The sequence below is a fragment of the Podarcis tiliguerta genome (assembly GCF_965153285.1).
Source record: "Podarcis tiliguerta genome assembly, chromosome: 16".
In the NCBI taxonomy this organism is placed as follows: domain Eukaryota; kingdom Metazoa; phylum Chordata; class Lepidosauria; order Squamata; family Lacertidae; genus Podarcis; species Podarcis tiliguerta.
The window spans coordinates 21807239-21821596 of NC_139549.1; the positions used below are offsets into that span (position 1 = coordinate 21807239).

At 44.1% G+C, this 14358-nt stretch overlaps 1 protein-coding gene across 4 annotated transcripts in view; it reads right to left on the bottom strand.

Moving 5' to 3' along the window:
• The window catches only part of TPCN1 (two pore segment channel 1), a 49458-nt gene that overhangs the window by 14803 nt on the left and 20297 nt on the right, over nucleotides 1-14358 (bottom strand). For all 4 annotated transcript variants that reach the window (XM_083417654.1, XM_083417656.1, XM_083417655.1 and 1 more), the window contains 13 exons: nucleotides 13826-13914; nucleotides 12411-12445; nucleotides 11946-12004; nucleotides 11318-11417; nucleotides 10229-10345; nucleotides 8265-8389; nucleotides 7367-7415; nucleotides 6669-6732; nucleotides 5035-5079; nucleotides 3569-3625; nucleotides 3414-3464; nucleotides 1403-1475; nucleotides 263-370 (listed from right to left, as the gene is read on the bottom strand). In XM_083417654.1, the coding sequence (XP_083273780.1) occupies nucleotides 263-370; nucleotides 1403-1475; nucleotides 3414-3464; nucleotides 3569-3625; nucleotides 5035-5079; nucleotides 6669-6732; nucleotides 7367-7415; nucleotides 8265-8389; nucleotides 10229-10345; nucleotides 11318-11417; nucleotides 11946-12004; nucleotides 12411-12445; nucleotides 13826-13914 (972 nt within the window). The remainder of the gene's footprint in view (nucleotides 1-262; nucleotides 371-1402; nucleotides 1476-3413; nucleotides 3465-3568; nucleotides 3626-5034; nucleotides 5080-6668; nucleotides 6733-7366; nucleotides 7416-8264; nucleotides 8390-10228; nucleotides 10346-11317; nucleotides 11418-11945; nucleotides 12005-12410; nucleotides 12446-13825; nucleotides 13915-14358) is intronic.

Below are 14358 nucleotides of genomic sequence, written 5' to 3' on the forward strand. Positions count from 1 at the left end.
CTTCAACCGTTCCTCATAAGGCTTAGCTTCTAGACCCTTGATCATCGTGGTTGCCCACGATGCTTCTAAACCATTTGCAAGCAACAACAGGGTCCATACGCAATTAAAATGAACAATACAACTGCTCTCCCCTTTCTCTTGACCCCAGACTGGCCTCTCGGCATCCTGTCAGCCAAGGCCTTCATCAAACCTCAGTTAGGAACGAGTCATTCCAGCTCTTTCGTTTGCCATTCCCTCTGTACATATTCAACCAATTACTTGCCTCAGTAACTGCAGAGGCCGCAGGACTACGATGAAGTAGAACGGCTCCATGTTTAACGCCAATGCCAGGAGACCCAAGAATGCAAACAAGGTGACAGAAAAATCAAAGCTGGAAAAGAGAAAGGGAAAAAGGAAGAAACATCTTCAGGGATGAACTTGTAAGCCTGTGTCCCTGGGGAGAAGCTTTTTCAGCCCAAGAGCTGCATTCCCCTATAGGCAACGCCCGCCCCCCCCGGGCAACAGGGAGGTGGCGGGTAGGGCCAGAAGGAAAAATGGGTGCAGCAACTAATGTTTATGGACTCTATAGCCCATTCAGGCAAGGAAGGAGTTTGCAAACATTCTAGCCAGGCAAAAATGCTCAAGGAGGGTGCGAAGCAGGGACTGTGATGAGTGTGGCCTGGGAGAGACTCTCGAGGGCCAAATAGAGAGACTCAAAGGGCCACATCCAGCCGCTCCCTCAGCCTGAGGTTCCCTATCCCTGCTTTAGTCTCCTACACATAAACTATATACAGTTCGTACCTTGGATCCCAAACACCTTGCGAGTTGAACGTTTTGGCTCCCAAACGCCGCAAACCCGGAAATGAGTTTTCTGGTTTGCAAACGTTCATTGGAACCCGAACGTCCGACATGGGTTCTGCGGCTTCCAATTGGCTGAAGGAGCTTCCTGCAGCCAATCGGAAGCCGTCCCTTGACATTTGGATTCTCTATCCCCTCACATCTGCAAAAAAATTGATACAATAGAAGGACAAAAATATAGCCCCCTTCAATCAATGGATAGATGACACAACAGCTCTTGCAGCCCATGAGCGAATCTTTTTCAGATGAAGATTATGCCTGGACAAATGTAATGATATTTGGAATGTATTTGCCGAAACAATTAGTTTATACATTAGTTTATACATCTACATAAATAACTACATAAACATTTCGTAAGTTTACATTTTCATAAACTTACATTGTATGTACATTTTATGTGATTTTGTTATTGCTGTTTTCCTCTTCTTTTTAAAATGTATTTTTATATATTCTCTTTTTTTCCCTTTTTCTATTCTTTATTTTAAAAATTACTACAATAATCTCAACAAAATATAAACTTTTTTTAAAAAATAGTTTATGACACAGAATGACGACACACACTTACAGGTTCCAGCCGGACGACAGGTATTCAATAGGCCCCAATCCAGTGATCTTCAGGAGCACTTCAACCCCATAGACTGTTGACACAAGAGAACATTAACATCACATGCAGGCTGAAGATCAGATGTGACCTTTGCCATTAAATTCGACAACACACACCTTCACGAGCTCAGGGAAGCAACCCATGTCTGAGGGGAAAGTGGACCAGCAGCCAACATGGGGAAAATCTGGAGCTCCTTTAATAGAGACCAAAAGCTCTTCTAGGACTCAGTGAAAGCGGAGAGCTGTCATTTAACATCCTCTCCCAAAGACTGATCTAGAAGTGTTTTCTTACAACCTAGTTATCCTGTCTTTCAACCCACCTCCCCTCAGAAGAGGAGGGCATCAAGAACTGGGCCTCTAACAAGGACCTTCTAACATAGTGTAATAAATTATTATTATTATTATTATTATTATTATTATTATTATTATTATTATTATTTTTTTTTTTTATCACACCCATCTGACCGGCTTCCCCAGCCACTTTGGGCGGCTCCCAGCATATACAAAAGCACAAAAACACTGTATAAGCAGGACTATAAGACTATAAGGACTATAAGGACTATAAGACTATAACCACTCGACTATAAGAAACTGCCTTATGCAGAGTCCATCGGGTCCATCTAATTTGGTGCTGTCCACACTGACTGGCAGCAGCTCTCCAGAGTTTCGGGCAAAAGTCCTTTCCTAGTCCTTCCTGGAGATGCTGTGCATTGAACTTGGGACCCTCTGCATGCAACGCAGGTGCTCTACCACTGAGCTGCAGCCCTTCCCCAGAGGAGCTTTGCTTGGATAGTTTCAAGCAACAAACTGCATCTTTTGACCAACGCAGATACCGCCACTGAGACAACAGGCTTAAGAAGCTGGGTTGTTCCCCGAGTTGTCAAGGCTCATTTGAAAACACTTGGCAAATTGGCACCAGCCATTTGGTTTTTTCGCCTACCTCGTAGCAAATCTTCCTCGGCATTGGCGGTTAGGCATTGGTAAGGGTATTGTTATGCAGATGGGGGGGGAGGAAGCACCATCACTTTCCCCCAAATTGAAGGGTAGTCCGGTAAAGGATTCTGGTGGGCGTTGCCCTGTCCAAAGCCTATGAAGGTGTGGGCCTAAGGCACGCCCCCCGAGTGGTGACCCCGGGGGAGCTCCTAGTTGATGTACATCAGCAGGACTCCCCCTGCTGGCGGTTAACCCTTGCTGGTCTTCAAGCAATCAGGCTGAAGCCGGTTAGTCAATAGGACCAATGCCTAAGCCAATACCGCTTAATTCCTGCAATCAATAAAGTTGTGGCCTTTTTCGCCCATTAACCTTAAATGCTGTGTCTTGTGTCTTTATTTTCCAAGGGGGGAGGCGGGTACTCGCCACAACAAGAAACCAAGCCTTTCATATAACTGGCCCAGTATCATGTGATGCTCTGCCAACAGATTCAGCAGACACCTTCCATGCAAACTTTTAAATGCCTGCTGAACACTTTCTATTGCAAGCAATTAAGAATATATCTTTCCCTAACAGTTTCGGCTTATCCATACTTACCTTCTTCCCTCTGTGCTTTCCAGGCACAGTTCACAGTTTAAAACTCTGTGTCCTAGCACCTTGTTTTTGCTCCAGAGCTTTTCCCGTGAAAACCCGCTCTTTAAAGCTGAAAAGGAGCAAACAACTATCTGCAGAAAACCCAAATTATCATTTGTTGTGCTGCAGCTTTAAAGAGCTCGTTTTTGTGGGGAAAGCTCTGGGACAAAAAGAAAGGAGCTTTAAGAGTGTGGACCTTTGTGGGGCGAAAGGTTGTGTGGATTTTAACTTTTTTATAGGGTTTTCGTTCTATGGTTTTATGCATAATTGTTGTAAACCACTCTGGGGTTGTTTTTTAAATGAATAGTGTTATATGCATATTTTAAATAAATGAACACAAATATCCCAACAAGCACAAATGTTTGGAAGGAGTATATTCAGAGATCATAACAGGGAGCGCAGAGACTTACTTGTAAGGAAGACAATGTAACTCCAAGGGACATCTCGTGAGAAGATCCCATCTGAAAAAGCAGAGAGGGAGGGAATATACCATATCAGATGGGAGCACTAAAACCTTGATAGGGAAGAGGGTCAGCAAACAGAAGAGAGCTGTGTTATTCCGTACCTCTCAACATAAAGGTTTCCACTAGGATCCAAAGGCCGTTCACTGCCAACAGAGTATCTACAAAACGCAACAAAACCCCATCAGCCCATCTTTCAGACACAGCACAGAGCATCCAAACACATGGATTCAGCTAAGATGTCACCTTTGGATTGCTTCACACAGGAACCAAAATTTTGACTGGTTTTAAGCACTTTTAACCTAGCTTTTAAGCTTTTTAAAGCACTTCAGCCCCCCCCCCCCGGGACCCCGGAGCAGCATACATAAGATCAGTACAGTGGTACCTTGGTTCTCAATTGCCTTAGTTCCTAAATGCTGAAAACCCAGGAGTAAGTGTTCTGGTTTTCAAATGTTTTTCAGAAGTCGAACGTCCGATGCAGTTGTCGGCTATTGTTTCCAGGGCGCCAGCACCAATCAGAAGTTGTGTCTTGGTTTTCGAACAGTTTGGAAATCAAATGGACTTCCGGAACAGATTAAGTTTGGTGCTTTTGTTTTTGCTATTTATTTTGCGTTTTTGTTTTTGAGGCTTTTTCAGTTAATTTGTTTTTGTGACTGTCTGGAACCCAGATCAGCTACTGATTGATTGATTGATTGTGTGAATGCGGAAATGGATAAAAGCCCCACATCCAAATAACGACTATCATCAGTGCAGGTAAAAAAAATAATAATAATTTTAATTTTTATCATCTACAAAGCTGTCTTATTTATTTTATAGTACAGGACATTGACTATTGCTTTCATTTCAGGGATCAATGATCTCGTTAGATAGGAAAATTAATGTTAAACTGCTGTTTTATGGGTTTTTAAAAGTCTAGAACGGATGAATCCATTTTGCATTACTTTCTATAGGAAAGCACACCTTGGTTTTGGAATGCTTTGGTTTTGGAGCGGACTTCTGGAACGAATTAAGTTTGAGAACCAAGGTACCACTGTATAGCAAAACAAGGCAGTCCCCTTCCCTCTAAGGCTAAACAGCATGACACAAAAGGAAAGAGAGATGGGGAGGGAAGAGGTCAGCAAACACTACTCTGAAGTAATTTGACAATAGGTGGTTAATAAATTTTTCAAACAAGCACAGTCAGGCTCCAGTTCTTAAAAGAGCTTCTACTGATCTTCTACTTGCCGAGCTGATTCTCACCAGCCCTGTTGAGCTCTGGAGCAGTAGTTCCCAAACTATTTTCCTCCATGGCCCACTTGAAAATTTCTGAGGGCCTTGACAGATCCCTTTGTGATTTTTATCCCTGTTATAGCAATGTGCTCGACGCTGTGCTCGACGCTGTACGATTTTTAATTGCATCTTATTTCTTATATATTGTATTTTATTGCATTACCATTCCCACACCCCTTAGTGGCATCTGAAGGACATAGCTCCACAAGCTACTGCAGGTTTAGGATATTTAATTTTCTTGGAGAACACTCCGTTTCTGGGCAGCTAATGGGGGGAAATGAAGAGTTTGCATCAGACTTACACATGGCATACTGGAAGGCCCGGGAATTCACAAGTATATTAATGCCTGTTGAAAGAAGGAACGTGTTAAGGGGAAAACATGTTTAGAATCTCGATTTCAAACTCTTTCTTCCCACTATGACTTTCCATACGTAGGGTTTAAAAAACAAGAACCTTAGTCTTCAGCACTGCTAAATCTATTGTACCTACAAGCGCTTCCCAAATTTGTGTCTCCAGCTGTTTTTGAACTACAATTCCCAACACCCCTGACCACTGGTCCTGCCAGCTAGGGGTGATGGGAGTTGTAGTCCAACGACAGCTGGAGAGCCAAGTTTGGGAAAGCCTGGCATAAGCCATCTCAAGATGAAGTGAACATTCAAAAAGGCTTAGAGCTTATCCTTATGACATTTTGAGGCTGCATCCAGGAACCCACTAGACAGTGCAATCATACAAAGACTTGGGAGCTAGTTGCTGGGTGAGGAAAACACCTGTGCTGACTCACAATTAGGATGTGAATCCATCTTGGTCCTGAATGGGGCAACTGTGCCCCTGAAGGACCAGGTGCGCAGCCTGGGATGCATTCTGGACTCACAGCTGTCTATGGAGGCGCAGGTCAATTCTGTGTCCAGGGCAGCTGTTTACCAGCTCCATCTGGTATGCAGGCTGAGACCCTACCTGCCTGCAGACTGTCTCGTCAGAGTGGTGCATGCTCTGGTTATCTCTCGCTTGGACTACTGCAATGCGCTCTATGTGGGGCTAATTTTGAAGGTGATCAGGAAACTACAACTAATCCAGAATGCGGCAGCTAGACTGGTGACTGGGACCGGCTACCGAGACCATATAACACCAGTCCTGTAAGACCTATACTGGCTCCCAGTATGTTTCCGAGCACAATTCAAAGTGTTGGTGCTGACCTTTAAAGCCCTAAACGGCCTCGGCCCAGTATATCTGAAGGAGTGTCCCCACTCCCACTCTTGAGCCCAGACATTGAGATCCAGAGCCTTCTGGCAGTTCCCTCACTGCAAGAAGCAGTTACAGGGAACCAGCAGAGGGCCTTCTCAGTAGTGGTGCCCGCCCTGTGATATGCCCTCCCATCAGATGTCAAGGAAATAAACAACTATCTGACGTTTAGAAGACATCTGAAGGCAGCCCTGTTTAGGGAAGTTTTTAATGGCTGATGTTTTAATGTATTTTTAATCTCTTGTTGGAAGCCCCCCAGAATGGCTGGGGAAACCCAGCCAGATGAGTGGGGTATAATAAATTATTATTATTATTATTATTATTATTATTATTATTACTACTACTACTACTACTACTAGGAGCTTGAACCCACTCCTGCCAGTTCCTCTTCCCTAACAGGATGAGAAGGTAGCTCCTGAGAAGCCATAGGGAGGGGACCTTGTCTTTGGAAATTTCTTTATTTATTACATTGCATCGCCTCCAAGGTGCTCAAGGCGGTGTACACAGTTCTCCTCCCCTCCTCTTTTTTGTCCCCACAACAACCTTGTGAGGTAGATTAGGCTGAGAGCGAGAGGCTAGGCCAAGGTCACCCACTTCAACATGGCTGAGTGGGGGTTCGAGGCCCAGGTCCTAGTCCAAGACTCTAACCACGCTAGGGCCTCCAGCTGCATTGGCTCTGAAACCCCAGGCCTTTACCTTTAAAAATAAGGAACGCTGTCCGTGGAAGATCATCAAACCAATGTTCCCGGTTCCTTTTAGCCTAGAAATGGAACAGGCCACAGAACAGCCTTTATTTAAGATGTCTTGGTTTTCACATTGTGGCATTATTGGCAGTAACAAAAGCTAAAACAAAACTGCAAAAGACGCCTCTTCCAGGAGTTTCCGCTATCTCCACCAACACAACTCTTATTTGACAGTATATAAATCAGTGCCCTCATCCTTCCCCTTTCCTAAGAATGGGCAAATCTGTCAATTTCTTTCTCTCTCGGTTCCTCATTTTTCAGCTCTCCTCATTTCCACATCAGTCTGCAATGTGTTTTTTTAAGTCCTCGTGAAAATTCACCAGCAATTTGGTGTTAATTTCTCCTAAAATATATGTTTGCATGCGATTTTTACCTCACGTACACGTTTTTGCAAAGCAATTCCTTTTAATACCATGCATTTTGTGTGCTATTTTCAGTGCCCACCTCACCCTGGTATATGCATTTTTGTACATGTTTTACTCGGCACTGTGAAATTCAGAGAAGTGGGAATTTCAAAAGATCGCTGTGTTTCGATTTGCATATGGTTTCAGGATGATCAATTACAGTAGGTTTCACCGTCAAATGTGAAGTGAATAGAATGTCTCCCCCATCCTTAGCTACCCCACATCCATAAACAACAACAACACTTACCTTCCATTTTAAACCAACAACTTCATAGAAATTGTACATATCCTTTAGACTGAAAGAGAAGATTGACCTCTATAAGAGTTAGATTTTACAATCAGGGCATTGCTCATGTGAAATCAAATTGCAGTACATTTCCGAGCACAAATCAAAGTGTTGGTGCTGACCTTTAAAGCCCTAAATGGCTTCGGCCCTGTGTACCTGAAGGAGCATCTCCACCCCCATCATCCAGCCGGGACAAAGATCCAGCACCTATGGCCTTCTGCCGATTCCCTCACTGAGAGAGGTGAAAATACAGGAAACCAGGCATAGGGCCTTCTCAGTAGCGCACCCACCCTGTACAACGCCCTTCCATTTGTTGTTGTTTATCTGAAACAATAAACAACTATGTGATTTTAAGAAGACATCTGAAGGCAGCCCTGTATCGGGAAGTTTTTAATGTTTGAGGTTTTATTGTGTTTTTAATATTTTGTTGGGAGCTGCCTAACGTGGCTTGGGCAACCCAGTTAGATGGGTATTATTATTATTATTATTATTATTATTATTATTATTATTACTATTTATTCACTAAGTTATCCAGTCCAAAGACCTGAGAGTTCTTAGCTGAAGCTCCCTTAAGTTTTCATGAAGACTTTGCAAAAGCCAGGTTCTACCCTACCTCAATGAAAGCTTCTACTGTGTAATCACATAGGCCATCTGCATATTAACATTACTGCTCAGAAACCTGAACTCGTTGCCGATTTGCCACCAGGCCAAGTAAAGCTTAGTTGAACACCATCCTTTGTTTCTGAATTAGGGGTGTTTGATGCTCTTTTAATTCTTCATGGAATCCATTTTTCTTCTCACTTAACCCCCACCCCTTTGCCCCACCCCTACCACCCGACACAAATAGAGGGGTCCCCACCTGACTAAAGGGGTATTGCTTTGATTCAGTGCTTTGAAGGTAAGGTAACGGTCTCGAGCGCTCATCCGAGGTTTATAAAACCGCATCAGCCCATCAAACTGCTTGAAGGAGATTCCAGAGGGTCTCTAGAAGGGAGAAAAGGATTTCCCTAAGTGAGTTGCCCACAGAAACTTCTCAGTCTGCCTTCCTTTTACAGCCAGGGAAAGAAACCGGAGGATAATACAATGGTACCTCGGGTTAAGTACTTAATTCGTTCTGGAGGTCCGTACTTAACCTGAAACTGTTCTTAACCTGAAGCACCACTTTAGCTAATGGGGCCTCCTGCTGCTGCCGCGTTGCCGGAGCACGATTTCTGTTCTCATCCTGAAGCAAAGTTCTTAACCTGAAGCACTATTTCTGGGTTAGCGGAGTCTGTAACCTGAAGCGTATGTAACCCGAGGTACCACTGTATGTGCAAGTCAGTATGCCCTCCGTGTTCAGAATCAGGTTGGGTGACAGGAGCAGTTGCCAGAAGCAGGTCCGCAAGGACTCACACGTCTTCAGTGAAGTTAGCTCTTTATTCAAAGAAACAAGACAGCTCAGAGAGCTAGGCCTATTGAGCACGGTAGCTCGTGCCCCAATGAGGCAGTTGCAAGAACTGAAGGTCCCTGCCTTCCCAGTGCTCCCAAAGTCTCCTCCTCCCCCAGTTCCTTCCCAAGCAATCTGAGGCTCCTTTGTCTAGCCTGTCTTTGCTCCACCCTCTTCATACCTCTTCTGGTTCTTGGAGACCAGGGAAGAGGGAAGCTGGTTGCAGCAGGAGGGGGAGACTCCCTGGCTTCTCCAGCAGCCTTCCTCATCTCTGCCTCTTGGCCTCCCTCCTCTCCAGCCTCCTCTTTTGCCTGATTCTGGATTGCTCTCTGCCACAGACTCTTCCTGCTCACTAAACCCTGTTGCCTCTTCAGTGTCCGACATCTCCTCCTCCTCCCTGTCTGTCATCTCTTCTCCCTCTGACCACTCATTGTTGTCCCACCACCAATCCCCTGGCTCTGAGTCTTCTTTCCCCAGCTGACTCCTCCCATCATTCCACAGCATCCAACCAGTCAATGACAGCAAGATAGAAAGGCAACACACGTAAACACTCTGCTCACGGAGGGCTGCGTTTGCAGTTGAGACCAACGATAAAAGACACTGTTTATCAAACATAAATGCAGCTTTTTCAACTTACTACCTTCTATTTCTTTCCCAGATCTAAATACGTAATTCCTTGTCTACCTTACTGTAATGACCCTGTGCATATATCAATGATACTGATTTCTTGTATTGCCTATCAGTTACGCTTACTGTTGGAATGCTTATAAAAGCTAAATAAATAAGTGCTCTTTCTCTCTTTTTTAAATATAAATGAAGTGGAACATTATCAGACGCTCAAAAGAAGTGCACATGAACAAACCAAATCTAGCAAGAAATCCAATGGCTGTATATTTTGGCAACACAACTGATATGCCAGTTACAACAGTTTTTCTATCAACAGCACATTCACCTGCATGTTTTCTAATAAGGGTTGTTTTTTTTCATTTGCTGCACAATGTGACAACCTTTTTAGTTTTCAAGGGCCAGGATTTTAATGCAGATTTTTTTGCGACGGATTAAAAAACAATTTTTAAAGCGATCTTGGCTGTAACAACACTTTTAAAAACTGCTCTGATTGTATCTTTTATTGATTGTTACTGTTTTTATTGATTAGATTGCCTTGATGTCAGCCTTATCAGTCGATGAGCATCATCAGCAGGGTAAAATATACCCTCCTGTATATATTGAGATCCATCAGGACCCTGGAGCTTCTGATCTACTGAAAGCACCAGATTCCTGGAACACTCAAAGCTTATAAGAGCAGTGGTACTTAGCAAGAGTGCTAACTGCCACAGACAAAGAATGGTTACCTCGTTCACATGCACACGCGTGTAAACATGAAGAGAGCCACATACCTGTTTGCTGACAAGCAGTTGGTAGGCGTGTTGTATGGCTGTGCGCTTGTGAAGCAGCAGTGATCTGAACTTCTTCTTTTCAATATCATTGAAAGTATCAAACACAACGGCGAGTAGCTAAACAAAGAGGGGGGCGGGAGGAGAAGTCTAACTACAGTCTACAACTGGCAGCTGTCAAGTTCTACACAGCACCAGAATGTGATGGAAAGAGCACTTTAAGAAGGAACTTTTCCCCATTAATCAGCAACGAGCAACGAACAGGAAGAACTTTGAGCAGGATGGATAGAAATCAATGGGGTTTTTTTTAAAAAAATCAAATCAGGCAATTGGGTGGCTGAAGAATACTTGAAGGGGAACCTCTCAGAGAAGCTCCATGATGGAAAGCCACCGTTATCCCAGGAAGGAAGGAAGGAAGGAAGGAAGGAAGGAAGGAAGGAAGGCAAGCATGCTGGATTCTGAGGGCACCTGGTAAATCCTAACAGTTCAAAAATAAGCAGTGTATGATGACAGACTTTGCTGGAATATTTGCATGAAATAAAAAGTATCAAAAAATGAGGAAATGGGCCCTATCCATAAAACAAAAATCCAGGAGTAGCTGTATGACAAAGAGTCTTGTGGCACCATACAAGGCCTGCAAATTCATTACAGCATAACCCCTCATGGACTAGATACTTGGAAGTGAATCTAGTTCGCAAAAGCATAGGCCAAACGAAGTATGCACATCTTTATGATGCTACAAAAAGCCCTCATTTTCACTTCTGCAGGTGAACACAGCTCCCCCTTTGGAAGTTGCAGCTATTCCAAAGATCAAAGGCTGCCCCGACTTTTGCAGTTAAGCACCACGAAATCACGGCAAGTCTGGAAAGAACAGTTGTTCTAAAGGAGGTGTGGTGAACCTTTGGCCCTCCAGAAGTTGCTGAACTACAACACCCATCATGCCTGACCATTAGCCATTCTTGATGTGGGGGGAGGCACAGATGGGAATTGTAGTTCAGCAACATGTGATGGGCCAAAATGTCCCTCATCCCTGTTCTGAAGAGAGTGGCCAACTGGGAGCTCAACGGTGATGAACAAAGAAGATGGACTTACCAAATTCATAATGAAGTACAGCTCAATGGAAAGATACACGATAAAAAAGACACAGGACCAGGAGCTTCTGGCATAAGAGGGCATCATCACATCTGGGAAACTGCAGCCCAAAAGAGAGATAATCTAGTTTATTCACAGTAAGTCATGGAAGGTGTAGCTTGTTCCCTCGCAAAGCTACAATTCCCAGCACGCTTAACAAACAACCCCTTTAGTTTAGAGAGCAGTCAAGTAAGAGGTGACACAACAGAAGTTTGTTAAGATTATATACAGCATGAAGAAACTGGGAAGAAAAAGGGTTTTTTACCTCGCTCATGTTAGAACTCATGGACTTCCAATGAAACTGAGCATTGGAAGATTCAGGTTGGATAAAAGAAAGGACTTATTTTGATGGAGCTTATTCCCAAGCATGCGTGACTTGGGAATCGTTTGCTGGGAGATTCACGGCAGTGCAAACTTAAACTATGGAACTCACTGCCACAGGAGGTGACTGATAGTCACCGACTTGGATGGCTTTAAAAAAATGTTCAGGTCCCAGGATTCTTTGGGGGGGAGGCGAGCCGCAACTGTTAGTCATGTGCTTTAAATAACATGTGGCTTAAGAAACATTTCTTGAGCTCAAGCAACTTACTTCGCTGTAGTCAGTAGAACGAAAAGATTCACAAGGCTGTTCTCTAAGGTGCTGAAATACTGCAGAAGAAGAACATCTATGAGATGACGGAACTACTGCTGATTGTTGTCGCACAACATGTCCTGAATCATAAAACAACACATTGCTTCCAAGGGCTCCCTTAGAGGCTGTGTTTATAACAATCCCCATGGAGTTTGTTTCCAATGCAAACTGCAGGGAAGTCCCCTACAAAAATGCAAGAGCAGCAGCGAGAGCTTCCTTCCCTAATTAGAAGACCCTCTGGCTGCAAAAGGGACAGCTGCTGCCACCTAGTTTCAGGCAGGATGGCAACTCTGCCCTTCCCCATCCATGGAGGCTGAAGCCAAGAGTTGCAGACAGTTGCCAATTGACGTGCGCCCATCGTGCTTTGCAAATGACCCCCAAAGATCAAACCTTCAAGAGCCCACGAATTGATGCTTTACTTACAGGATCAGACTTGTTAGGAGAGAACAAATAAAAGCCTAGGGAGAAAGGGAGAGAAGAGAGAGAGAAAATAAGCATCAAAATGATAAAGGCATAAATGGGGCATTCAACCAGCTGGCATGTAGAAGCAATGTTGCACCATCATTTTAACGAGTCTCATCTAGCTGGCCTGCGTCAAATTTATTTTGACACCTTGTTAGCAGTGCCACCCACCAGGGGCGGCCCGGTTGGTTCTGGCCCACAATAGGAGAGTCCTTGCCAATCAGCACACATTTTGTGGAATCTATTTCCCATGCAGGCCCACGACAGGGTTCCTTGGCCTGTGGAAATGCCCTTCTCAGGGAGGTGCCCTGTCTCCTGTGGGATGTGATCCATGAGAGGCAGTCAAGTACAACATTCCTTGTAATGCTAGAGAAGACATGCGAGGGAATGTTTGGTCCAGCCAGTCGGAACTTCCTGTTCCTCCTGGCTGGAGCATCCTTCCTGTTGCATGTGATAGAAGATGGGCATGACCTAACCTGTCCAGGTAGCAAAAGGACGAGTCACGCAGCACATCTCTCTCTTTTTGACTTCCTTCTTCGTTTGACCAGCTTTTAGGTAGGACTGCTCTGCTAGCTCTCAGCTAGCAGAAGCACTGGGATTATTTCCCCATATGGGGTAGATCCACATGTACATATTTGTAACTAAGTCTGCCTTCAGGAATCCGACTGTGAACTGATGTGAGTAAACTTCTTTTATTGACTTTGAATGAGATTGTCTCTATTCTTCTAAGAGGGATTCAAGGGAACTTACCAGGAACGTACAATTCAATCTGAGACAGATTGAATGGTATAATGGTGAGAGGCTCACACGAGCCTGCAACCACCTATCTGCTGTGAATGTAAAAAGGGGGATGTAACTATGCTACATAAAGGAACTTGCTAGCACAAGTTAGGAAGGATACTAATAAACAATATATCCTCTCCTGCCATCCTGAACATTCCCACATCTCCATCATTACTAACCTTCAGAAGGAATTTGAAAACACGCCTGTTTACCCAGGCGTTTGGTGGCTCAAGAATACCACCGCTGGCCACCCCGAAATCGTTGGATGGAAGCGTGCTTTTAACTGTAATTGCTTTTAGAATGTTTTTATCTGAAACTGATTTTAGATGCTTTTAAAGTTAATGGTTTTTAGACGGTTTAACTGTTCTAGAATGTTTTAAAAAAACAACACTGTTATCTGTTTGCTGACCTGAGCTCCTTAGTTTCGGCCTCTTACACCATCTTCTGTCCCCATCCCCAAACCTGTTTTCACCTTGGCAAAGACGCTATTTGCTTGGCAGCCTGTGCCTGTCTGACACAGTGCTGCCTTCTTTGCTGAAAGCGTCTGCGAGGGCGAAACTGCTCGTGAACAGATAACTCTTAAAGGTACACACCAAGGATAGCAAAGATGACCATGAAGAAAAGCAGCAGCAGGAGGATGTCAATGAACGGAGGAAGAGACTGGAAAATCTGTCGTAGGTTCCTGAAATGAAAGTTGAATCAGGAGTTGGCTCAAAGGAAAACAGATGTGGTTGGACTCTGACACTCATCAGCCCAAGTCTGCACAGCAAATAAACAGGGATAGTGGGAGCTGTAGTTCAACAATGTCTGCAGGACCCTTTGTTTTTCCCTTTGTGCCCCTACATAGCCCCATCCTTATTTCAGACATTGTGAAATATTGGTACATCGCGATGTTTAGCTGGTGATATATTGTGATGCTGAAAACCAGATTATGGGAAGGCCTGGAGAAAAACCAGAAAATTGGGGGGGGGGAGGTTTTGCTCCCATTCTTTTTCCAAAGCCTTTTTTCCCCAGAAAAATTGGGGGGGGGGGGTGGAATATTCAAACTATATCAAACTGATTTTTTTTTTCAATTTTTCTAGGAAAAAAGGTATTGGGGGGGCAGAAAAAAACCAGAGAGAAACCT